This window comes from Centroberyx gerrardi, chromosome 5 (genome assembly GCF_048128805.1).
Source record: "Centroberyx gerrardi isolate f3 chromosome 5, fCenGer3.hap1.cur.20231027, whole genome shotgun sequence".
Classification (NCBI taxonomy): Eukaryota; Metazoa; Chordata; class Actinopteri; order Beryciformes; family Berycidae; genus Centroberyx; species Centroberyx gerrardi.
In genome coordinates this window covers 19012194-19039537 of record NC_136001.1, presented here as the reverse complement: position 1 = coordinate 19039537, position 27344 = coordinate 19012194, and the positions used below count along the sequence as shown (strand labels likewise).

The window sequence follows — 27344 nt, the reverse complement described above, 5'->3', positions numbered from 1 at the left end:
TGTGTGTCACTATATGAAATGTGTGAAATTACCTGCTCAGCTGTCAGTCTCCCCGCACGGCCTGCCCACCTGAGTCCCTCCTCCTCTTCCCCAGTAAAAATAAAGGCCCCATTGTTGAGTGTTGATTGAGTGGAGGTAATAAATGTTTGGTCGGGTAGTCATAGTGTTTCAACATCATGGCATGGCTGTGCTCCTCCAATAGTGACTGAATCATCTATGAATGTGAAAGATCAAGAAATAAAGAGAAAAAAAGAGACACCGAAAATGAAGAGATGATACAGCTGTTTAGTTTGTTACAAAAAAACACAGCAGCCACTGGAGACAGCGAGGAAAGTAGGAAAGTCTTAAATATATCTCACCCCTCAAAACAACATTACAGCTTTGGTTGTCACAGCAAGGATTATGCCCAAATGCCCTCCTCGTCATCCTGTTGTTGGCAATGTTTTAGGCCAACAGCAGGGATACGCATGAAGTGAAGAAAGTAGACAGTTACTGGAGTTAGCGCTGCTCAAAAGACATTAGTGGCACAGTAGGCAGAGTGACAGACAGGAAAAAAAGCATGCCAGTGAGAAGTAAGAGCAAGTGTCAGGAAAATATTAAAGTTGTAACATGAAAGCTATGTTCATTAGAATATCATTAGTTGGCAGTTACGGCTTTTCACTTTGAATTGTGTGGTTTTGCATCAAAGCAAGAGATGAGAATGTGAGCCCTGCTTTGTGTGCACCATTCTAATGCTGTGTACAAACCAACAGCAACCCAACACTGTGCTACTGTCCAGTGGCTGGTTTGACTGTCATTTGATTGCTAGCTGTAGCGCCGATGGTGCTGAAGTGATATGTGGGAAATATAGTGACACAAGTACATGATTGGCTGCTGCTAACTTTTCTGCATCAACAAACAAGGGACCAAGGTGAGCATTTCTTTGGTAAAAAAAAAAAAAAAAAAAGAGAGACAGCCGCACAATTCTCTCCACTGCAGCTATCTCTTTTTTTACTCTTTTTCTGAAAGCCAGCACCTTGCTTGGGTGTGTGCTCTATTCTTTTCACTTTAAAAAAATAGATACCAATAGATCACACAATAGACACGGACAGCCCAGAGGCCTTTTCATTTGGATAATATAACTTCATACTATTTAGCGACACCAACAATGATTAGCAGAGGAAAACATCTTTGGCTGAAGAGTTAACTGCTGAAATATAGTAAAATAGTTAAATAACATTTAATAACATGGATAATAACCAAGAAATAGAGGGATCTGACCTGGTCCGGGGAGGGGCGGTGACCAGCATGGGGCGGTCCTCGGGCAGGCCCTCCACGATGGTGGGGGGGTGGGTGACGTGGATGCTGGCCATGGTGTGGGTGCTGAGGATGTTGGGGATGCGGATGTTGGGGGTGGGGTCCTTGTTGAGGAGGGCCATGAGGGTGCTGAGGGTGGGGGTGCTGCTGCGGGGGATGTCCGTGGGGGTGCTGGGGCGGATGTTGCGGGTGTTGTTGGTGTGGGTGTTGGGGCTGTGGGGGACGTGGGTGCTGTTGGTGTTGAGGGGGAGGTTGAGGGTGCTGAGGGTGCTGCTGGGGGTGCTGCTGCGGGTGCTGTGGGTGAGGAGGGTGAGGGTACTGTGGTTGGGGCTGCTGTGGGTGTGGGTGCTGGGGAGGGGGCTGGGGGTGCTGCGCGTGCTGCGGGTGCTGCGCGTGCGGGGCGTGGGGGTACGGAGGCTGCTGGGCGTGGGTAGGGTGGGGGTACTGGGGCTGCGGCTGAGGCTGAGGGTGTGGGGGTTGAGGCTGCGGGTGGTGAGGACCATGTGGATGGTAGTGCTCGTCTTCATAGTTGTCAGCTATCAGCTTCATTCTGCTCTGTGTCCGTAGAAGGAGGAAATTGGTTAGTGCAACAATGATGCTCCGCAATTGTAAAGAGAACATCATTCCTCAGCAGTAAGTATCTAATAACTGGGTATATAAATGGGTCAAATCAGCCAACACAGCAGAAGGCAGCAGCACAAACACATATTTATATAAAAATGTAGTGCTGCTAAAACACTCAGCAGGATTTTGAGGGAGACGGGGAACCTTGTCAGTTTGGTAGAGCTGTAAACCGAAGCCCAGTAGATCAGTTGGAAAAAACTGGCAAGTTGCTTTGATGACCAGCTGGGGTGCACCGAGTATTTTCTTTGACAGTGTGCCCCTGTACTAACCTGCTGTTTAAGCTGGTGCATCAGTCTGTCCCTCTCCCTCTTGAGGGCCAGCACCTCCTCTTGGGTCTTCTTCTTATTGGAGGCAGACAGTTCCAGCAGTGCGATATTAGCATCCTTCTCACTGATGGCCGCCAGCAGAGCTTGTTGTCTGAAGGAGAAAAAACAACATTATGGAAACAGCATTCATATCCTATAAAAAGTTAAAGGACATTAACTAAAGGATGCACAGGCAAGTCAATTCATGATGACCCTTAACTAAGGAACTGTAAACTAAACAGCGTCAGCGTCATGGAGGCTGTCCAAGTGCAGCCAACAGTACTTATGGCCAGGATCCAGGCTTCAATTGAGCCAGACAATGTCAAATTACAGGAGTCAAGTTGCTCATAAAACCTGATTGCTTTGTCCTTTGGCGGATGACATCAAAAAACATGATGGTACTAACTTCATCTCCAGGATCTCTTCTAGCTGTTTCCTGCGCTCTTGTCTCATGTTGGTCAGGTGGCCGTCCCTCTCCTGCAGCGACTGCTGTGTGGAGGAGAGACGCTGCTTGGTCGCATCAAGCTCCTGCCTGGTCCTTTCCAGGGTGTTCATCAGCTCCTCCAGCTGACACACACACACACACACACACACACACACACACACACACACACACACACACACACCAAATGGACAGACAGACACACAGACAGACACGTACACACACAGTATTAGTTAAGCACTCCCACAAAAATATATCTCATCAAAGAGAACATATCTTTCAGGAGCAAATCTGCACCTTTAAATGGTGGCCGCTGTCCATGGTGCTGTCCTTACGAGGGTCCTGTCCCATGCCTTTCTTGTCCCCTTGGGGTCCCAGTTTGATGTTTGGACCCTTCTTAGTCTGGTCTTTGCCTCCTTGTCTGTAAAACCACAAAAGTTAGAACATTTCCATACTGAACAAGTTATGTCATTGAATCCAACTTACAGTTATATCAAGAAACACATAAGAAGACATTTTTTGTGGCATTAGTGTTATCAAAGGTGAATAGGCGTGTGAGTAGCACACATATACCCATATGGCACAGCAAAAAACATGAAACACAAACATGTATAACAAGTACAGCATAATGGGCAATCATGTCAGGTGCACTTTAAATGAGTCTGGTTTTAAAATGGTACCAATCATGAGATCACCAGGATAGAAACAAGACATATGCATCACAGATGAATTTATAGTTTCTTGTTAATGTGGAAGAAGAGATTGCTGAAATGACTCACAGGTTTAAGCACCAGAGTTAGAATGGGGGTGGCTGCACTTGTCAGGTGAGGGATGGAGGTGGGAAGAAGAGGGGGTGGCATGCCAAAAGGGACATTACTTACCTGGGAGCTAGACTGTAGACAGAGAAGAGGAGGAGGAAAAGGGGGAGGGATGACAGGACAAGTGGAAGCAGCATTGGACGCAGCAAACAAGAGGACACAGAGGAAAGAGTAAAAAAAAACACAGAGACATTAGAACCAGGACATAAAGAAACAACTACAAAAAAATAATATAGGACCCACAGGAGATCAGGGTGTGTTCATTGACAAACAACATGGGATAGTTCAAACACAGCTGTGACAGCAGCTGCTCTGCAGCCTGACACAGCTAATGCAGGATGCACCTTCTCTGAAAATATGGAACAATGTGCATCTGCTGCCATGCCTGGGAGTGGCAGACATGCAGTCAGACAGGCAGAAATCAGCCGGGCAAAAAGAGGAGGGGGGCGGAGGAGAAGGTTTGAGCGCCGAGCAAGGGGGGAAGCCAACAGTGGTTTGGACGGCAAAGTTGACCAAGTGGGCGAGAGGGAGTGAGCTAGCGAGAGAATCAGTCATGGAAGCAGGGTAGGTCAGACAGAGGAGACCCGACTGGACTGACACACTTCGGGAGCAAGGGTTCAGTCCAGACCCTACCTACTACAGCACCTCACTCACTGAGCACGTGTAGACCTGGAGCACAGCAGCTCTATTCATGCAGGCCACTAGGCTGATCATTTCCCTTAGTATCTGGTAGAGCAAGCTAGGCAGGGCGGGGTGGGTTGGGGCGAGGCAGGGAGAGGAGGGCTGGGGAAGGAGAGCAGGAGAGTGGGAACGGGAAAAGGTCACTGGAGAACAGAGTGGTGGTTGGGTGAAGTTACTGGAGCAAGAGATGATCTGAGGAGCGAGGGCGATTGAGAGTTAAAGAGGGTGAGGGTGAAGTAGGGTGAGGCGGGCAGATGGGTGGCTGGAATGAGCAGGGGAAGCGTGCTCATGGCAGGAGAAGGACTCAGCTCTAAGGACAGAAACTACCTACATAAGCTACAACAAACAGCCAACACCACAAAAAGACACAAAAAGGTGTGTGTGGGTGTGTGTGCATGCGAGTGTGTTTGTGTGTGTGTATGTGTGTGTGTGCGTGTGTGGTGTACAATAAGGTATGCTGTTAAAAAAGAACATTCAGTGATAGTGTAGCTATATTCAACTAAAATGGGTGAAAGAAACAAGAGCAGTTTGTAAAATCACACCAAGTAACTACATTTGAATTTACACAGTTTAGCCTAATTCACTACTAGGTTTGGATTTTGACAGGTAATTGCAGACCGTTATAATTTTGGAAATTTCTCAATTGCACCTCATGCAAATGGTGGTATTTGGTTGCTGGTTGGCCTTGGTGTGATTTGCTTAACTGTATGACTGCACCATGCCACATCAAGGAAACAAGCCACAACAGGAACCACAGAGTGGAATAACATCTATAGGGAATCCAAGGAATTCACAGAATATATGCCAATTTAGACATATATTGCAAATGATGTCTTACTTAATGTTTGTTTATTTGTATGGTGACTTTATGCAGAACCTTAACATTGAAACATCATTGAAATATCTGTACAATTTATCATACTCTACATGCTACTCTAATATGCTGATTTGTAATGAGATTTGTCATACATCAAATTCCTTGTTCACTTAATTCCCCATTCTCTCATCAATGCAGAGATAGATGGCTGTAAACACTGGAAGCCACATGCAATTCGAAAACATAAACAGACATGCAGCATGAACGCACACACATGCACACTCCCACATACACAGACACACACACACACACACATGCACACTCCCACATACACAGACACACACACACGCACACACCCACATACACAGACACAGACACACACTCACACACCACACACACAGACCAATCAAAATCACTCACGGCACCAACATAATACAACCAGCACTACACATACACATACTAAAGAAATAAGAGCAGATATTCGCACAAAGGAGGCATGAATCCAGGGATCTTTGTATCATGTGCATGGGCAAAATAACGAAACAAAGCACTGAAAATAGAGCCCATCACTCTGATATAAAGATCTGTGAATCCTTTAGACAGCAGGCAGACCCAGGCACACAGGTGAAACCAGATGCAGTTGCAGCAGTCGCAGTCGAAGACTTTAACCACGCAGCTGAGCTGAAGTGCCAGGGCAGAGCACTCACTTTCCCAGGAAATCCCACACCATGCCCCCTATCTGCTGGGGGGCAGCGGACACAGAGGGGAGCGGGTCAGGGGGGGCTCTGCCACCGGGACGAGGGGCGGGGCGAGGGGCAGGGGGAGGGGGGCTGGTGTCAGGGGCACAACAGAGAAAGTAGGGAGGCATGGGTAGAAAGAGTCGTGAGGAAGATGGATAGAAGATTGAAAAAACAGATTAGGATTGGAGAAAGGTGAAAAAAAGAAGGAAGAAGGTTCAAGACCAAGGTTGACAGTCATCAATGGCAGAGGGTAGAGAAAGGGGCAGGTGGGCATGAAACGGAAGATAGAGAGGGGAACAGGACAGAGAAAAGTGGGTAAAGATGGCAAAGAAGAACACTCAGTTAATCAAACACCACTAATAATTTAGCATGACACTGCAACGAAATGGTACTAACACTGGCTGGGAAGGGACACTATCAAGCAGCAGGGCATGGACTCTATCAGTGGCAGGGAGAGGGGCAACCACTGGCAGAAAATACCCATGTGTGCATCTCATGCAGTCCAACCAATTTTTGCCTCAGTCTCATCAATTTAAATTTCTGTGCAGGTAAATAAAGATGGTAGCCTCCAGAGGGACATCAATAACAATTACCCAAAGTGCAAAGGGTATTCTTGCCAGCTGCTTCCAGTTTGGAAAATCTGGGCATGTACCACACTGTGAGATGAGCCAGAAAGCTGAGCAGGCCACCATCTTTATGTTTGTGGTCCATTAACTGAATTCAGTTTGCCCTCTTCCATTAAGGCAGTGTTTGAGTGGCACTGGGCAGGATGCAGTACTATTGCATTGAATGCAGTGTCACAAGATTTACATAGAGACCCTGTCTCTGATATATCTCAAAATGCAGATTCAGCTATTGCCCATCACAAGGTCAGGGTGAGTGTGTTATACAAGGGCATGACAGGCTCCAGTGCACCACAGTGTGCTGACAGACCCTTGTGATGTCACACTGGTACATCAACAACAAGAAAATGACAGAGGACATGAATTATATAAAGGCACATGGAAGCTCACTTAAAATATGACGCACACAGCATAGGGCACTTTCAAGATGACACAGCGCATCCATCAAGTGCCATCTGAACTTTGACTGTTGAAACTCCAGGGTGAGAAATTTAATATGTTGCCTATAGTGTTGCAGCACACCACAAACTGTGACACATTGTTTGAAATAATAACATTAATAATTTTAGTGGCAGAGCATATTAAAAAGGACCAACAATCATACTCATTATTTCTATGTGATTGTAACAACAATACGCAATACATATTAAGATGAAAAGTAGTAATGACATCCCTGCAAACTAAAATGAACATTTGCACTAACCTCTCTAGATATTATATGTTAGTTACCTTTCCAGCTCAGCGATCTTCTTGTCCTTGTCATTCTTTTCTGTCTCCACCTCTCTCAGGATGTCTAGCAGTCTCTCCACCTCTGTCTGTGCCTTGCTAGACTCGTCCTTGTAGTAGGACACCTCCTTCTCCAGCAGCTTGACTCGGTCTACATACTCCGGGTTTCCTCTGGGGCCTGACTGCTGCTCCACCTCATGGGCCTTCTGCATCCACACACCAGGGAAACACACACACACACACACACACACACACATACACAGACACACACACACACACCACACATGCACACATGCACACACGCACACGCATGCTCAGTTAGAGTTATGTTATCAACACACACGTCCAGTGCAGCACACACATGTTTAGTGCCAACGGAAGAGACACACACAGTCCAGTCAGCCAGTGTCTCTCTCTCGCTCTCTCCCTCTCTCTCTGAATGAATAAAGCAGTGTAAAACATTGCGGACAAGGGCATCATTACTGGTGCTGGCTCATTAGCTTTAACAGAGCTATTATTTAGCTCCATTTAACAGCCCTCTGAGACTGCCAGTCACTTGGCACACTTGGTGGGTATGCAGTATGCAAGGCTGTGTATGTGTGTATTTGTGTTTGTGTGTATGTGTGTCTCATGTTTGTACAGCATTTTAATACAGTATAATAAGCAAAATACTGTAGAAGCTGAGAGTATTTTCTTACTCTTAGAGTAACAATGTGAGTGGCAGTAGATTATTACATTAAGATTCTATGTTATTGGTCATCTGTCACAAAGTAATCAGAGCACTAATCAATATGGACTAATTTAATCATTATGACAACAATGTGTAAATCTCTCCATGAATTAAATCAGTGGTACACATCACCCTTGAAACAATACGCAACCACACATGTCAACACAGGTCGCACGAGTGCAAGAGCTATACAGAGCCAAGGAAAAGCATCTACCAAAACACTAGAGTGATCTACTACCGCTGCTGGTATCTCACCTACTTTCACCACATTGAAACAACAGTGAAGCGTGGCCACAGTGACAGTAACACATGCAACAAGGTAGACCATATCATGCAAACCCAACAAAGCTGCACAATCTTTGCAATGGTCAGTCAAAGAATGGAGAAATAGAAGCAACAGGGTCCAAGTCAATCCGTAGGCTACCGATAAGTATCATATTTTAAGCATGAGGAGTGAGATTAAGATTTATCTCAAAAAGAGACTGCTCTCAGTTATTAGATTGTACAGTATATATAACACCATTTGAGGTCTACTTATCAATAAGTCAACGTGAAGAATAAAAAAACACTGTACTATAGATAAACCAAACCACTCACAGATAAACCAAAGGCAGAGCCTCATCAAAAGCATTGTTACTAATGAATAGACATATATAGAACATATTTTAAAACCCAACTGACCAAATAAAGTCAATTGTAAAAATATGTAACACTAACACTACAATATGTCTCCTCAAAAAAACTGAACGAGTCAATTAAGCTCAAGTAATATCAATACAGTGCAATGATCAACATGCATCAAGTTGGTAGGTGAAAGCAAAACTTGTGCTGGGGCTGGCGTGATCACCATCTAGCATGTTTCAAAAATGTATCAGTGTCCTCATGCTTTCAATATGTGCCTCAGAGAGCTCCAGAGAGGGACTTACAGGATTGTTCATCTGACTGAATAGCTGCTCAGCTTGCTACATTGCAAAGAGGGGGGTTGAGGAAGGGAGGGGGGAGACCCAGGAGAGTAGTGTTAGAATTTAGCTTTAGCCAGAGGAGAGAACAACAACAGGATCAGGGTATAACAGACATGTTACAATACATGTTTGACAGAGCAGCAACATAGTCTCAGTACAGCACACGTGTCACATGTTGAGGGGGACCCAACCCGGACTACTGCAGGAGGAACAGAAGTGGGGATTATGGAGTGGGAGGAGGCAGATGGAGAATCTAATGAACTATCTGCTCCCCTCAGTGGCCTAGCGAAGTGATGCAGCCAGTTATAGGAGAGAATGCAGGGGGGGGGAAGCATGATGGTAGCCTTTATCTTAATTATCTTTTATGGTAGGCAGGTTAACTTTTTTGGTTCAGTCAGATTTACCGCGATAGTTCTGACAAATGGCTTTCATCTTTAAAAAAAGAAAAGAACTGAAAGCAAGGAATTAGCTAACTGAGGGATTAGGGGTTTTCACTGTGTTCACATTGGTGCATTATTTCTGTATATCTGCTGAAAGCTGCAGTGTGTGTTTTGTTGAGGAAGTGGTTATTAGTCATGCCTGTTACAAGTGGAGAATGCTTCAGTATTTTCCTCCATGAAAATAATATACAAGGCTTGCATCTTTAAAATATGAGAGGGGATAACACGCTCAACCAATATTAAACCAATTCTTTCACTTTAAGCATTTTGAAATTTGACTATTGACTGAGTATTTCTGGAGAAAGGACTTGTTAAATTGTGTGAAATGGTGTCAAATGTTACTGGTAAGACTAAAACTTACATTTACCTAGAAAATTCAGTTGTAAGTCTCGCAAAACCAAAATGAAACCTACAAATGAAACAATGCTTATCATGTGAGTGATTGTGCACTGAGAGACGCACACCTACCTTCTGCAACTGCGTCTCCAACTTACTACACTCCTCTTTTTTCTGCTCGATAGCAATCTCCAGCGACTTGAGCTTTGAATCCTTCTTGAGGCCAGAGGAAGCCAGGGATGAAGCGTGCTCCTTCAGATCGATGAGGCTGGACTGCAGGGGACAGACAGTACAGACAGTGAGTGCAGGTCCAAACCAGCACAGTCCCAGCAGGTCTAACTGGGTCACAGTGCCAGAAGGAGCAGCTTACAAGTCATAATGAGGCCTACTGGATGAAAGAAGTCCAGTATATGCTATACACAGAGTACAGTAGAGTGCAGAAACATAAAGGACTGACAGGCACAACAAAAGTGTATATGTATTAATGCACACATGTGTACAATATGCAGTCATGCGGAAACCCCCCTCCACTCTTACAGATACATAAACAAAAAAGAAAATATGAGCTGCCCTTCGTTACGCAGACACACACACACACACACACACACACACACTGACCTCTTTCTCTGTTAATTCCATCTGTAGGGTGTTGACCTTCTCTTTGAGATCCTTGTTCTCCTTCTTATAGGACTCCACTTCTTCCAGACGTTCTCTGTCTTCCCTCTCCCTTTGGTCCTTCAAACGCTCAATAATCCTCTCCTGACACACACACACACACACACACACACACACACACACACACACACACACACACACACACATGCAGGCACACACACACAAACAGACATACACAAATTTAAAGTAGATTGATTGACTGAACTGAAATGAAACATAATTCATGTCAGGTAAAAGACAACTACAAGTGACCCCCCAAAGAGCAAAGCAGAGTCATACAGCAGGTGTTTACATGTCAACTGAGTGAGCTGCATGCTGCAGTACTGTACCTTCTCAGACAGCGCCTCCTCCAGGGTGGCGAGGGCAGTGTCTGTGTTGCTGGAGTCAGTCTGCAGAGACTTGACCCTGTCCTTCAGGTTCCCCAGCTGCTTGTCCTTATCCCGCAGCTGCTCCTGCAGGTTCTCGATCTGACACAGGGACAGGGAGGAGGAGACAGAGAGGGCGGTGGCAGCAACGGGACAGAGAGAAACAGAGAACCAGAGGCAATTAGCATGATCTCAAAACCAGAGCAGTATTAAAAGCCGAGGTAGGAGTTGGATTTGGAGACTAATAGGAGCTTTGAAGACTTACATCCTCTGCTGATAGTGTCATTTTCATAGTATGAAATGTGCTAGGGCTTGCTAGGACAATGAAGCATTTTTCCTTTCAGAGAAGAAATCAAATACTATCAGATTTGTTTCAGCAGATTTTTGGAAAGTATATAAATAAGGCTGCCGTTGGTGAGGAAGGTGCAGGTAATACATTGTACATTAAGAATACTGTAGAAATACATAGCTTTGGTACAGATGGATTTTAAAATATATATACTATATATATAAATGGAGAAAGAAATGAGGATTGATTTAACCGGTGAGTGTGAGTTATTGTGTGCTATTAACTGTATGTGTAGCATCAGCATGTGAATGACAACACAGAGAAACAAAACCAAACGACCACATCTGGAGAAAAAAGAAGACTTTGAAATCAAGAGAGATAAGAGAGAAGAGAGAGAAATAAAAGTGGATAGAGGCATTTCACAAGGGAGAGAAGGTGCAATACAGCAGAGAGAGAAAAAAAAGCAAAGGGAATGGGTGAGGAGGTCAGGGTGAGAGAGGGAGTAACACTCAGTGTGTATTTATAGCACACACTAGAGCCGGTGAGGCAGAAATATCTTCTTCCTTGTCTGTCTATGGACACTTTCCCCCTGAGAGCAGCAGAGACTCTCTCACTCCTTAATGGAGAGAGTAACCACTCTACTTTGTGTTTTCAGAGACTGACTGGTTTAGTCCAGGGCACAGGAATCTGACAAAACAACTCTCTCTGTTCCTCATTCATTTAAAGTTTCAGACTACTTCATAAATACACCAAAATTGCCTACAGTTGAGTATATTGTTCTGAAAAATATAGTTTAGATAGTTTAGAAAGAAAATCACATACACAATAATTTGGTGTCATATTGTTACATATAATATTACCATATATAATTGTAAGTAGTCTGAACTGACAGATGTTTCATGGGGAAATAGCAAACTGTACTATAACAGCTACATGAGGCGATGATGTAAGGAAAACTGCAAATGGTTTTTCCATTTATTTTGAACATTTTCCTCAGAGCATCTTCCCACCCACCTTAACGCTCCATCTATCCACCCACCCATCCATCCATCAATTCATGTGGTTGACATCAACTTTGATTCTGACCTTCTTCTGCAGTACGTTGATCTTCCTCTCCTTAACCTCTAGCATGTCCTTCATGTCCCTGATTTCTCCGGCCAGAGTGCCCTTCTCCTCCGTCAGGTCCTGCAGCTGCTTGGTCTTCTTATTCAGGAAGGACTCTTTCTCCTCCAGACGCAGACGCAGAGCGTCCACCTATAGCACGACACAGCCATATAGTGAGCCTGCCTAAAATAAAAGAACCTAACATAATGTGGACTTAAGTGTAGATAAAGATACAAGAAAGCACGCACATCCAAACTAAAACTAGGTGCTGGACAGAAAGAGCTCTCCTTCAGACATGAATCATGTCAACATTCATGTCTGAAGAAGAGCTCACGCTCGAAACGTTACATGTGGTGGTAATAAACACCATTGGAGCAATTTCTAGTGTGTGTTACTTAAGTGTAGATAAGCCATGACAGTCAGGCCATGGTTTACCGTGATTTTGGAACAGCTAACAGGTGTTGTTAGGAATGACAAAAAGTGGAATGCCTAAAACCCTCTTGGCTGTTCTAAAAGTTGTTGATTGCTTTTATAAAACAGCAGTAACAACATAATTTTAATAAATATATATATATAATATTTTTTTTTTCAGTCAAAAGTGCTTCTAAGTATTTTTTCTGCTTAGTAAGTGTATAGTAGCTAAACATGTGGGCGCTGAGCAATACATAATTACTCGTATGAGTGGTGATTTTCAGTTAGCCTATTTTAATTGACTGTAATACTGTAGGAATGCATCAGATTTTATTTTTAGATTTCCTATGAGAGTACACTGTGCATTACTGTTTCTTAAACTATGGGTCGGAACCTACCTGGGTCACGGTTCAGTTTCCAAAAGATAGATAATATGTTTTAACAAGCCTGGGGCCCAGGGCAACACTATGATTTGTTCAGTTTGGCTATGAGGACGAAAAAGTTTCAGAACCCCTGCTGTGTATTATTAGGTTGATTTATGTGTATAAAGATGGTTAAGGGTTTTTTCTGTTACCTCTGTTTGCAGGATGGCAGCACGTTGCTCCTTGGCAGTGAGAGACTCTTTGAGCACCTCTATATGCTGTTTGCAGTCTGAGTTTTGGTTGTTGAGGGTCTCCAGCTTTGTCTGCAGGGCCAGCAGCTCTGACTCCTTCTTCGACAACTCCTGCTTCAGCTGGTCAATCTGCACACACACAACAGAGGACATATCAAGCCCAGTACATGACCATACTGTATGTAGTTGAAATGTTTCAACATCATGGAGTGCCTGTGTGTATGTGTGTGTGTGTGTGTGTGTGTGTGTGTGCATGTGCATGTAAAAACCTCTTTCAGCAGAACAGCAGGCTAGTCACTAAAGCCTTTCTACTATTTTCTATCACCACGCTTTTCTCTCATTAATTATGCATTTGGGACTGACTCCCCTGCATTAATCATGTATTATACATCATCTCTATCTATGATTGATGAAAAGAGTTCTAAAAATAGAATAACAAAACTGCGGCCGGTCTGCGCCTGGATGGCTAATATGAGGAGAAGGATGTAAACACAGAGCCAAAGCTCCAAAGCGGCTCGTGTGCCCCAGAGAGAGAGAGCATGCACCTTGACATGATCACAGATTATAGTCAGAGACGCTGGAGGCTTGACAGTCGAGCTGTATCAGCTCACACAGTGACCACACAGCAGCGGAAAACATAAGTAGCCATGTAGCCATAGAGTGCAAGATGATAGTAACACTGACCATTCTGAAATCTTAAGCAGGTGAGGTCAGTCAAACATAAAACTAAGCTGTCACTTTTATTTTGTGGCCATTCAGCATGAGTAGACAACAATGTAGGCTTCATTCTTTAAGCATCACAAATAATGTAGGCTTTATAATAGCAGTCAAGTGGCAGCCAAATAATGAAGTAATTAAGTTCTTTTAAATATGTCATAGGATGCATTTGCTAATTGGATAGTTTTTGGTGTTCTTGACAGCAGGAAAGCATCTGTCAGATAGTTGCCAACGAAACACTTTGCTAATGACGCTGTCCATTAATGCTAAAGCTAGCTAATTTCAGCAACACAGTCAGCCCCATTCAGTTTACTTCACTCTGCACAGGTCTACTTATACCCTGAGTAACTCAATACTGCTTGTTTGTGGAATTATAGTTAAGTAATGGTTACAGCGCATGTGTGCATGTAATATTTCACTCTCTCTTTCTCTGTGTGTGCATGCATAGTGCAAACAGCATCTACCTTGGTCTTCATAAACTTAGAGTGATTCTTGTAGACCTCCATCTGTTTGATCTCCTCCTCCCGGTCCTCTGTGTTCAATAAGCCGTTCGCCTTCAGCATCTGGATCTCGTCTTCCAGATCCCGAATGTTGCGCTCCAGAGAGGCAATCTTGGTATCCTGCACACAAACATGCAGAAGAGACACACCTTAAAACCCAGACTGGCATTTCCACAAGTTGCATGCTGCAAATAAACCCGAACAAGAGAAAGAGTCCAGGAAAGCAAGAAAGAGAGAGGGAGAGAGAGCGAGCGCCTGAAAGCGAAAATGAGAGCTTCAGAAAGAGAGGGAGAGAGAGAGAGAGAGAGAGAGAGAGAGAGAGAGAGAGAGAGAGGGAGAGAGAGAGGGAGAGAGACTGGAGGGAGCTCTTTGATGTAGCTGAGAGCAACTGCAGTATCTGTGGGTGAAATCAGAAGCTTTCCACCCAGCTCCTTGCAGCTGCTCAGAGGATTAATCACCATTGGGAAATATTGAGCACACATCCAGCACAGAGAGATCAGCCCAACCAGAGAGAGATGTGCAGAGGAGAAGGAGGAAAAGTAACAGCCGTGCTTTGCTGTAGTTGCTTGCAGATCAATGCAGAAGCCAGAGTCTGGACTGCGACTGTGAGTGCAGCTTTAGCTTCACAGCTTTTTAAATAAATAATACAACGTCTTTAAGATTAGCCATGGTCCATCTCCCTCCCCGGCACAGCATAGAGCAACCTTGTTCCTTGCTATCTCTCTCTCTCTCTCTCTCTCTCTCTCTCCCTCTCTCTCTCTTTGTGTCTCATCCCGTCTTTCCTCCCAGTGGTTCTGAACTTATGAACTTGTGGCCGTTAGCAGGGTCAGTCGTAGCCCACTACATGGGTAAGATCATACCTTCCTCAACAAAATGAGGATCTGAGGGGTTAACATCAATGCTTGAACGCTGCACATGTACATGCGCTTCGCTTATCTCAATTTCCATGTAGCTTGTAACGAGACAAGCATCACTGAGAGAACGTTATTGTAATAGATACAACAAAACACTGTACCTTGAAAGGAGAGAGATTTTATTCCATCCAAATGTATTCACTGGTACATCGACCTGGTCAGTAAATCTTGCTCTTTATCTCTCTCTCCCTCCCTCTGTCTCTCTCTCTCTCTTTCTATCCCTCTGCATACTGGCCTCTCACTGTCATAAACAACCACACCTGTTTCCATGGTAGCAGGAGGCAGGCTATGTACTCTGTGCTGTCTCTGGTGAGTGAGGAGGAGAGGGCGGGAGAGATGTAGGGAGAAAGGGAGGGAGGATTACTCATGCTTCCATCAGCATCAACACGGCAGCAGAGGAGCAGAGAGAGAGGGAGAGATGCAGGGACTTCCTTCACAGCATAGGAGGCGGGCCTTCCCTCGCTCTGTATGCAAATCCACAGGATCCCAGAAGCCGTCGGTCACATGACCATCCTAGGGGATGCTAGGGGCTGCACAGCGCCAATCCAGCCGAGCGAGAGGGGTTGTGTCAGCTCAGCGATGATGTCATGATTTATTTTGAGGAAGTGATGTCAGGCCTCTGCAGCTAGGCTGATGGGCTCTATGATGGTTCAGTACCTGGATGATCCTGTTTCTCCACTGCCAGGATCAGTTGTCATACAATAGGCATTGATCTGAATAGGCGTAGTACTCTTGGAATGGAATATGGGTGTAGTTTATATTTGCATATCATAGCTGCATTGGTCTCAAAGAATGGAATATGGGTGTATGTATATGTGCATATTAAGTCAAGTCAAGTTTATTTGTATAACCCTTAATCAAAGTTACACGGCTCACAGCCCCCACATTATGAAACAATTAATGAAAAACAATTATAGCTGCATGATTCAATTCAATAATAATTAGGTTTTCTGATGTAAGTCTGTGAGTTTCTTACCTTCATCTCTATGATAGTCTGCAGTGCCTTGGTTTTGCTTGGATCCTGATGCAGCTGATTTCTTCTGTGCAATTCCTTAGAGAAAAGACACAAAATTATGTAGGAAAGACATGGCAGAATATATTGTGGTCTCTGTTGAAACCAAGACCATTACCTTCAAAGAAAGATTAGGAACTTGCATTACATTTGTCTTTGTACACAGCATGCATACCCTCCATACCCTACAAAATGTTAAATTTTCCATGCATCTGAAGTGTTCTGCAGGTTTCCATTCAAACATTATGTAAACAGTGTTCTACAGTTAAGCAGCAGAATGGCGCATATTGATTATGTGAAGCCCAGTATTGCCCTCTAGTGATGAAAAGATAAAAAACAGACTATTTCAGGTCTTACCAAAGAAGCTCATTTAATATAGACATAACCCTGGTAATACAATACCTCTCGCAGATGGATGTTCTCCTTCTCCTTTTGGTCTAGAATGACCTCCAGGTGTCCAAGCTGGGCCTCTGCCTCAGCAATGCGCCTGGCCCTCTCCTGCTCCTCCTCCTCAGAGGCCCGGCCCGGCCCGGGGGGCAGCCCTTTGCTCTGCAGCATCTCCAGCAGCTTCTTAATGGACTCGTCCCTGGCGCCCAGCGTCTGTTTCTGGGTCTCAATCCTCAGCTCCATCTCCTCCAGGGTCTTCCTCAGCAAGAAGAGCTCCTTGGCCTGCCGGTCGTGCTCGGCCTGCAGCCGGCGGAAGTTCTCCTCGGTCAGCTCGATGGTGGTGAAGTGATCGGAAGCGGAGCGGTTGCCGCTCTCCTGCTGCAGCAGGTGGTTGAGGTCTCTCTGTGTGCGCAGTTCATCTTGCAGAGCTTGGATGGTCAGCTGGAGATGCTGTGGGATAATGTGCAGGTGCAAGTACAGACACGCACACACACACACACACACACACACACACACACACATACATACACACACACTCAACAATTAATGCAATTCATTCTAAGAAAACAATTACAATGCAAGGTATTTTTTAACGCTACACTTGAGGGTAAGCAGACACAAACGCACAGTTCTGAAAGGCTGTCCCACAAGGTTCTGTAGAAAAACATTTAAAAAAAGTCTAGTATGCAAACACACTTACAGTAGGTCAAACATGGGGGACACATGACTTACCTTGCAATGGCATTGGAAGCAAATACACTGTAATAAACTGTTGTTGCCAAAAGACAATGCTTATTCAGGGAAAAATGTGAGTAGACAGATTTTTCTTAATTTTGCTACATAAACTGAACTCTTTGTCAAGGATTTAATCACTTGGAATCACAGGAAGAACTTTGCTTTGCTGGTCAAAATACATTAAGTCTTGAAATAAATCACAGCTGTCAAACAGATTAATTCATCAGTGTGCTGTGTTGGTCTGTTTCTATACATGTGAGCAGACTTCATCAGGGTTCGTGACTTGCTAATCAAAGCAGACGCCGACCCCCCACCACCCCAATGCTGCACGCTCTTTGCTCTCTGCCTCAGTCTGAGAGGCCGGGATACAGATATCACATTTCAATCATCAGAAGTGGCATCAAATTATAAGGAATGGGGTCTGCAAGCTAATCGGGCACAGGCTAAGACTCTGTGCTATCATTATGTATATGAGCAGTAACCCATAGAGGATGGGTCCAAATATGAGATGAACAAACAGACACTGCGACAAAACCTATCCATACCCTTCAGGGAGGGAGTGACCATAGATGCTGAATTAAGGTGTACACGTATAAGGATGTGTGTGTTTGTGCATGTGCCTGTGTGTATTTTTTATGTGCTTGTTTTTATTCAATAAAATAAAAAAAACACACTACTAAGCTTAACATACTCTATTGTGTGTAGGGGTTTTGGGCCAGGGTTTCGAGCAACGATGTTATATAGGGCCCAGTTTCTGTCACAGATTGGTTCACCCAGACCGGTTCTTGCCGATTAATTGTTTTTTTCAATGGATATCTCCCTAGAGAGGACTAAGATCAATCCATGTCCAGAAAATGGCCCTATCAGGGTTCAGAGGAGTAGAAACAGATCCTTACACTGAAATCAAACCCAGCTTACTGTGTGTCCAGTGGTTGTAGGATATAAGATACTGCAGGGGGATGGAGCACCAGACATGTTTGGGGTGACATTATTAAACAAACCAACCACGCTCTATAGTTTTAGAGTGTGTGTAGGGGAAAATACAGTAGGAAGGTTCACAGGACAAGGAGACAGGCTGAATTTGCTGAAAACAGTCGATTTCCTTCTGGAGGGTAGAGAGGATTCGTAGGAGGGAGGTGTATGGTGCAAAGGGATTGCCAGGCGTCTGAAAATACACGTCACACTGAAGGTGACTCTATGTTGTGCACACAACAGGTGTTGCAAACATAGGGACAAACCTTGGTTCTCCTGGCATCCAGCAGCTGCAGAGCATGGGCAGAATGAACAGAAAAAAAAATGTATGGTAAAACACAGCGTCAGAGCATGATGCAACAGAGACGGATGCTCAACACAAATCAGCGAGAGTTTCAAATGAGAGCCACCCATCCGTCTGTCCAGCTGTCCATTTATCAGCCTTCAGCCCAACACATCATTGTCACATTCCCAGTACACCTTACAGTCAAAAACATGACTTTATCAACATGACCTTTCTGGAAAGAGGTGAATGTGAGGTTTGAAAATGGTTTGCCAATCAAGCACTGTAATATCACATTAATTGCCCTTATTATTATTAGTAGTAGTAGCAGTAGTAGTAGCAGTAGTGAATGTAGTAGTAATAGTAGTAGTAGTAGTAGCAGTAGCATGCAGAAGTAGTGGTGAATGTAGCAGTAGTAGTCTTATATTAACGTAATTGTATTGACATAATTTATATATTATTAAGTATAATCTAGTGATGATGGACAACACAGCAGATGACAGATTATATTAAGCCTATCATTTAAAAAAATTAAAAGGAAAAACAGCAAAATGAGTAAATTTATGTTATTCATCCTTTTCATAACGTTTCTTGGCCCACTTCTACAGTATAGAATAAGCATGGTATGTGCTCTTCCCGCCATTAGGGGGCAGTGTTTGTGCTACCAGAGGGAGCTGATGCAGTCTCTGCTGGACAGTGCCAGTGCATCTTACTTCCACAGTTTTGGGAACGCTCCCTTAAGCCAGAGCCATTTTGGGGTGAGTACACTAAAACAACCTAAAACCTCTGAAATCTTCAATTACACACTGACTGAAGTCCATTTATTCCCAGACGCTTGCTGTCACCTACTCCCATTCCCATTGCTGTCACTAGTTGGAAATGTACTTTACACTACCGCTCTCTGGCTGCATATCACCCTCAGTTGAAGAAAAATTATCCAAAAAATACAAAAAAAGAATCAAACAAACAGTACATAAACATGGATAAATTACTGTCCATGAAATGCTTTTAAGCTTGTGAGTGATTGGATCCCAGAGTCAGGATATTAAATGTGTCTTTTATGTTATGTTGTGCTTGATGTCCTTGTTGTTAATGTTGTATTATGAGCACACTGAGACAAATTCCTAACAACTAATTTGAATCTTGAATCTTATAACAGAAAGCATGATTTGTGTAGTTATCATTGGCATGTTGCAAAATGATCCTTAATACCCAATTCCACTCTGTGTAGAAAATAATATTAGTGACTCTTTTCTTACTTTCTTAAATGCCATATACTGTATGAATACAATAGATATTGTTGGAAAAAGACTTAACCGATCATAATCAGTAATGACTTTGCTGCACGAGTTATGACTGTGCAGAGCATGACCGCCTGTGAATATTAGCCTTGCTGTGATCCTTGTATTACCAAAGCCATTTAGTATGGGACAGAACAATATTCAAACGGTGTAGCAGGCATTAAAATGCCAAATCCCAAACCTGCTCTCAGAAATCTTGACAACCACTTTGCACACAGTCCTTCCCAAGGACTGTGTGTTACTCTACCCTGGGTGATACTCTACCTTTCCCTGCTGGGAGTTCACTGAAGCCTCTTACTCTTGAAACCTTTTTTCTCTCTCCCTCCCTGCATCTTACCACTCTGTCATCTCAACTGACACAGCTCTCTCTTTCTGCACTCCCTCTCTGTGCTCTGATCAATAATCTGTCGTCTTGGAACAAAATTGGAGGAGGCAGTCCAACGAATCCATTTGCATAATTGCACCGAGGGTTAAAATGACTATGGTCTTTCATCCCCCATCCTCCCCTCAACCGCAGCAGAACTGTACCAGTTCCTGTTTAGGGTCCTACTGGGGTGCGTCAGTCATGACTCAGCGGATATTGGGGTTGTGGTCACCCAGTCTCCAGAGAAGGCTTCTCTTTCACTGCAGATCCTGTATATGAGCTTCTAAGGGTTTCACGGAGTCAAGGAGAGATGCTGAGTTACACTGCCCCCCCTCTCTCTTACACATGGAGCCAGGAGTAACTGGGTGGAGCTCTGGCTGTCACAAAATCCTTTTGAGAGCTACATCTTAGGTGATGAATTGGACTCTGATAGCCATTTCAGCAAATACCGTTTTGTTTTTGTTTTTTCAAGACATATCTCAAAATGTCAAATGGTATGTCTGCTTAGATGCACACACACCCAAAACTCTACCACAACCTTGAGATTATTAGGTTCTGCCTAACATTCAAAAATGAGTTAGTTATATAATGTAAAGTGTGATTTTTAATTATATTTTGAAGTAGGTAAACATGGAAATTAATAATGACCCTTATGATTCCAAGCTTGTGACATACAGTACATTTACCAGGGGGCAGAAGCGTGAGCAGCTGCAGGTTCCTGGGAGAGAAAGTGTGTGTCTGTGTGTGTGTGCATGTGTGTGTGTGTGTGTGTAGGTGGGTGTGTGTGGGTGTTCATAACTGACACATGGACAGCTCTAAAGCGCTGAGTCAGAGCAGCCTACTGTTCATTGCATTCCTAATCTCTGTGTTGTATGTCACGATGGCTGACAATATACAATTACAGCCACAGCCATGCCAGCAAACATGGCATTTATTCATCTGCACTCAGCTAAAGGGCAGTTAGAGAGGAGCACGAATGCAGAAATTGGAGAGTAGGGACAGCACAGAGGAGTTGAATATCAAAATTGAATATTAGAGGACTCCTTTCTTCATAATACTTAGGTTTTAAAAACGTATGCACGAGGTTGTCTAGAATGTATCAAGTTACATATAAATATAGTTATATATATATATATATATATATATCAAGTATATCTCTGAGAGGACAATACTGGCCGATAATACATGTGCCATGACACATATACTGTGCAATTTGTATTAAATCTTTCACTTAACACCTATGCTGCATGCTGAAACTGACACAGCTTCTGGGTAATGATTACATGAAGCTGCGTAGTATCACAGTGGTTTTGCATGAAAAGTGAAGTTCAGTGTGCCAGTGGAGATCGTTGACAGTTAATAAAGCATCCAAGTAAATATAAAGCTAACTTTCATGTATCTACATCAACTTCACCAAATGTACACCTTCCAAATCAAAAAAACACCTTTCACCTGGGTGTAAGTGTAAAACGACCTCAAACACCATTTGGTTTAAGTAATATTTTGTCATCAGTGAGCTCACAAAAGCATGAGACTATGGTGTTTCCAAGGCTGAGGCACCCTGGGGAGCAGAGCAACAACCGGATCCATGATCCCTAACACTGGCTGCAGCAGTTTCTGCAGCGCTCACCACTGCACACCTCAGCCATGCAACTGAAGGGAGACAAAAAAAAAAAATACACAGCTGATTTGGCTTTTATTGATTGATCCTTTCTCTCTCCTCTCATGCTGTTCTCTTCTCTTTCACTGTATCCATCCTTAGATATACTTGTTTGTACTGCACTTAACTCATCTTAATCCATTTTAACAAGTTAAGATGGATTAAGATGAGTTAAGTGAAACTGCAGTGGAAATTAGTGGAATTATTTCACCCTAATAGCAGAATTGATTATTATTATTATTTTTTTTTTTAAGAAAAATGAATTTTTAAGACTGAACACTAAATTACTTGTTAATAAGGACATTTTTGACGTGTAGGCTGGCCTTTATTTTACACTGCTCTGATCCAATCTAAAGTCTGTGCTTACACTAGTGGACTATAACAGACCTTATCCCCTCTGCTTAGTTCTTCCATCCTCCACTTAAATCTCACTCTTACTAACCTTGCTCTCTGTATGTTTCCCTGCCTCTCCTCATTTCATCTCATCTTCGTCCGTCCTCCTGTCCTCTGGATAAAGCAGCAGCCATCTTATGTGCTCAGACTGAAGGTGGCTGCCACAGGAAGGAGCCATGGGCTCTTTGAACACATTGACTATTCACATGATACTTCCTATGTCCACATGAGCTCACTATGTCATGACATATGTGAAAATATCAATAGGCTACCGTTATTCATCATGCAAGCTTGTTTGCCACGGATAAATTTAGCACTATTGAACAAAGCTAAATGACAACTGATGACAAATACTGCCTTAATGCCTCTCCATTCTTTCTTCTTCATAGCTAGTGACTCAGCCCAATTATTAATTTGTCAGTGCCCACACCTACTGTACCAACGCATGTATGAATAATATGTGCAAAGGGATATTTGCGACCATACAGCTCCCACACAGAAAGTGAGGCCCCCGCAGACAGGTTATGCTGACTAAATCTCTGTGTATACATTAGCAGCTGGCCTAAGTGATCTCTAATCCCAAATACACAAATGTCCATGCACACAGACACACACACACACACACACACACATACAGTACACATTCACACCCACATGCATGCAAGCACACACACTTATACACACTGTGCTGGGCCTTGTACCTACTGTGTGCTCTAAGCGAAGCAGCTATCACAACACCTGGGGAAATCTGTTCACTACACATGCCCAGCCCCCAACACCTTGCTGAGAGACAAACAGTCTCATCCTGGCCACATGTGCATCTGTCTTTCCACTGCGTGGTGGCATGTAACAATCCGCGGCTCACAGTAAAAACACATTTCAGCAGAAACCATGTCATGTCTCAGACACTGTATCTGTGCGTAGACGGAGCAGTGATATGGGTGGCTCAGCCTCCATTTTGGGGATTGCGTTGATGAGGGCTGACTGGGTGGCTGAGCAGCAGTGGTCCTGACTCAGTCAGATATGGTACGCTCAAGCTCACACAGTTGCCTCCAGCAGCTCCGGTCCAGCTTCAGCACGACAGCAATTTCTACTGAATCCAAGTCAAATGATTCTGAGTTAAAACAGCCTGTGCTGATGGTATATGTTAAATATGCCCAGGACAAACAGTACTGAGCAAATATTTTCCTCTAGTCAAGACCAACTGTCTTGATGATGCTCTGTAGGCTATCGTTGGTATTTCAGTCGTATTGGAATTGGTGCTGTAGAAATGAAAGACAGATGAAAGACAAACTGCAATGCCTGAATGGTTTGACAAGTTTCTTCTCTGCCAAGATGTTATGAAAGGAGGCATACATTCTCAGTTCTTATTTTTCACAATATAAATTATTTATGGCATTTGCTCAAGCTAATAGAGGCCTGAGGCACCTGAGGCAATTGTAAAGGGTACTACTAGACAGATGTAGTGATTGGCCTGAAATTACTCCATAATTAATGAGGCAATTTGCTCTTCAGTCAGCCTCTCAACAAGCCCAATGGGTGTGACCAAACCATCCCACCAGAAGCGTATACTTACATAAGGAGGCACAACAGCCCAGAAATCAAGATAGAAATGACCAATTATAGTAACAAGGCACATCTGCCTTTTATTAGCTGACACACTTCATTAATGCAACTCTACCAGGAGGGATATAAATATCATTCACTGCAGAGCCAGAGCTAACGCTGATGGACAAACTGAGTCTTCTCTTTGTATGGAACACAAAGACATGAAAGCCCACACTGTACACATTTCATATTCTGCTGGACACATTCAAGGGTCCCAGCTCGTACAGTCTATAAAGCCAAGCTAAATACACAAGCATTCACACTAAGTATTCACTAGCACTGGACATAGTGAGTAAGAGAAATGATGAATGGCTTGTGCCCTGTCAGAGGCAATGGTGGTTCTATTTTATCAGGCACACTCTCTTCCCAAATACTGTCCCGCTATATTTTTGTGAAACGTAAAGATATGAAAGAGTCCTGGTCCCTCTAGCTCCCCTCTAGGGATCTCCAGTGGGTAAAGCCATCCAGTGCTGGGCATCCTTCCCACTAGCAGCATGGCACTGCTCCAGGGGAAAACTGGTATACTGCAGTCTCTTCTAACTCAGTGAACTGAGGTAAGCCAAAAAAGATTTGTTTTCGATGGGGATATTAATATACCCAAACACACACACACACACACACATGCACACAGACAGGTCTTTTGTGGGAGTCACACTAATAGTATCTCGCTATAACCTTGAAAGGTGGAGTGACAGTGTCTACTGCCATGAGTAATGATTGGCCTGCTTGCTGCTCAGTGCCCGATAAGATCACTCAACCAGACAGACAGAGCCTCAGACAGACTGGCACAAAGACTACAACCAGCTGGAAAAATTCAGCCTTTTAAGTTGCTTGAGGCGTTGTGCAATTTGCTGCATCATGCTCAACCTGCCTCAAAAAAACAGTCCAGTCCAGCAATATGCTGACCTATACAATCTACCTCAATGTGCAATTTTCACCTGCAGTTGTAATATCAAACAAAGCTGTCTCCTTTATATCAAAAAGGTTCTTTCTACACTATATATCAGCTCGCCATTTGCAGCTGTATATCCTCGTATCTTCAAAATGTGAACTTCTCAACAACTAAGAAAAACAGTGTTGTTCTTAGCTTGATGACCATGCATTTTAGACTTTATCTAATGAATTTTTAAAGTGTTTCATGAGCCCAAGGGTCATATAATTTCCTCAACCCATAGAAGACCATGTAATCCTTCAACTTATGTTAGAACATGAAAATTAAGCAGTGCAACAGTGCATTGTTCTGTATTGAATACAAAATGTCTTCATGCTAGGAATTACAGTAAGTAATGGTCAACTGTGGTTTTACATCTGTTTCCACTCTTTCTTATCAACATTGATTTGATATAATGTATGTCAGAAAAATGCCCATGGGGCCATGAGGAAAACTAATAAAAGAGTGCAGCTGAGGATAGGTAAACTGTTTACAGTATCTACACTTAGTAAAAAAAAACAAAAGAAGAGACGGATGGAGACATACAATATTGAAGATAGTGAAGGCCAGATGAACAGAGATAGACAGGGAGAGATATGATCAAAGTCAGAGTGAGTAATGGTAAGGAAAGTGGTGATAGAGGGAGAAGAGACAGAGACAGAGAGAGAGAGGGACAGACAGACAGACACAGAGAGAGAGAGAGAGAGAGAGGGACAGACAGACAGACAGACACAGAGTGAGAGAGAGAGAGAGAGAGAGAGAGAGAGAGGGACAGACAGACAGACACAGAGAGAGAGAGAGAGAGAGAGAGAGGGACAGACAGACAGACAGACACAGAGAGTGAGAGAGAGAGAGAGAGAGAGAGAGGGACAGACAGACAGACACAGAGAGTGAGAGAGAGAGAGAGAGAGAGAGAGAGAGAGAGAGAGAGAGTGTTTAAGTGTCCTTGACATTTGTCTCTGGGCCTTGTGCCTTCTCTAGTCTGTAAGTGATTTAACTAGGCCATGACTACACCCCCACATCGAGGCATGCAAAAAAAAACTCCCCAAACATATCAAACTGTGTTGCTGATCTGCTAATAACCTTTGAACATAACCTTAAAATTAAACAATACTGTGGCCAGATTGTGTACAGATGCTTTAATTCACCTGTTGGTCTAAACTCACCTTGAGAAATAAAAGCCACTATTCATGTAATCATACAAACACTGACAGCAGATTTACACAGTTTAAAGGGTGGAGGATTAGATGCTTTAATATAAAGTACATATATAGATGAGAATGTAAAAGCTATGCTAAATGAATTTACATCAATATATTAGTTCATAAATCAAGAGCTTACTAGATTATAGGATTTCACATTGAATGTTTCATGTGTTTTTTCCTCACTCTGCGTAGCAGAGTGTTAAACATTTATGCACACTAAGAGCTCTTTCCAGAAAGGTTTCCACATGTATTAAAAACCTTGACTGAGTGCAATAATTCTCAGTGTTCTTGGACTGAGGATGACAGAGTGCTCTTTTGGAGAAAAGAGAGTGGTGAGCGCAAATCTGAGAAAGTACAGAGAAACTGATCGAAAAAGACAATGATTGAAAGACAGAAAGACAAGAGACTGGCAACTGAAATTAGTTGCCACAATTAGTCAGTGGATTATGAGAGCTGAGAGAGTTTTTCTCACCTGGTTCTCCTCATGAGTAACTCTCATCTGCTCCTTAAGGATTGAAGTGCGCGCCGCCTCTTCTTTCCGCATTATCCGTTCCTTCTTCAGCTCAGGACTCCAGAAGCTCTTGATACTGTTGGTGGAAGAGCCCAACTTACTGTCCTTCAGGTCAAGCTCCCTGCGCAGCAACTCATTCTCCCTCTGCATGTCCCTGAGCTGGGCCTGCATCTCCAGCAGCTCCCCCCCACTGCCCCGCACCGCCTGCCTCAGCAGGGCAGAGGGCACCCCCTGGTGGTGGTGGTGGTGGTGCAGCATGGAGAGGGAGCCCAGGTCACTGTAAGACAGAAGGTCAGCGTGGGGCAGCCCCACTGAAGCAATATTGGGGCTGCTGCCCATGGCTGTGACGCGGCCCCCGTACATGGCCCGGCTGGTGGCACGTCCCAGAGTCATAGTGCCTTTGGGGTAGGTGGCAGTGGAGCCCACGCCCTCGTGGTCACTCAGGTACATGGGCCCTGAAGTGGCGTAGGCAGCGTTGAGGGACTGGATGTTCTCCATGGAGAGCGTCTTTCCCCCCCCACCACCCCCGCCCCCGCTGTTGGCCCTCCGGTGGCCCAGTCTGGGGGACCTTGGCAGGCGCGGGGACCGTGCGGGGCTGCTCTCTATATGGCCTACTGCTCTGGCACTGCCGTACATGTCCTGTGAGTGGGAGGTGCGGCCACCAGAGGGTCCTTACCAGGGGCGTGCTGAAATGAGACTGCTCTGATTCTCTGAATCACACATGGGTGGCTTATTGCATGCCTTAATAGGTGGAGCGCATCAAAGTCAGATCTGAGAAAACAGGAAAGAAGCATTTGTTAGATAAATGACAAATGTTTCATGTGTCAAATGAAAGGCATATTTAAAACAAAAAA

At 43.9% G+C, this 27344-nt stretch overlaps 1 protein-coding gene across 1 annotated transcript; it reads right to left on the bottom strand.

Moving 5' to 3' along the window:
• Positions 1-400: 400 nt before the first annotated feature.
• On the bottom strand, positions 401-27126 carry erc2 (ELKS/RAB6-interacting/CAST family member 2). Its single transcript, XM_078283702.1, has 16 exons — positions 26452-27126; positions 16543-16977; positions 16105-16179; positions 14179-14334; positions 12959-13126; positions 11956-12123; positions 10545-10682; positions 10159-10299; positions 9673-9813; positions 7076-7275; positions 2965-3088; positions 2632-2792; positions 2191-2337; positions 1781-1858; positions 1261-1324; positions 401-427 (listed from the first exon to the last, which is right to left on the bottom strand). Exons 1-16 carry the CDS (start codon positions 27124-27126, stop codon positions 401-403), a joined length of 2898 nt encoding a protein of 965 aa, XP_078139828.1.
• Between the last annotated feature and the right edge of the window lie 218 nt (positions 27127-27344).

Bases quoted from the DNA above. Each gene is read 5' to 3' on its own strand.
- erc2 (XM_078283702.1), bottom strand. From the start codon at position 27,126: ATGTACGGCAGTGCCAGAGCAGTAGGCCATATAGAGAGCAGCCCCGCA. The intron at 16,978-26,451 runs GTGAGAAAAACT...ATTATCCCACAG, and splicing joins TTACTCATGAGGAGAACCAG to CATCTCCAGCTGACCATCCA. The intron at 14,335-16,104 runs GTAAGAAACTCA...GTTTGTGTGCAG, and splicing joins AGACTATCATAGAGATGAAG to GATACCAAGATTGCCTCTCT.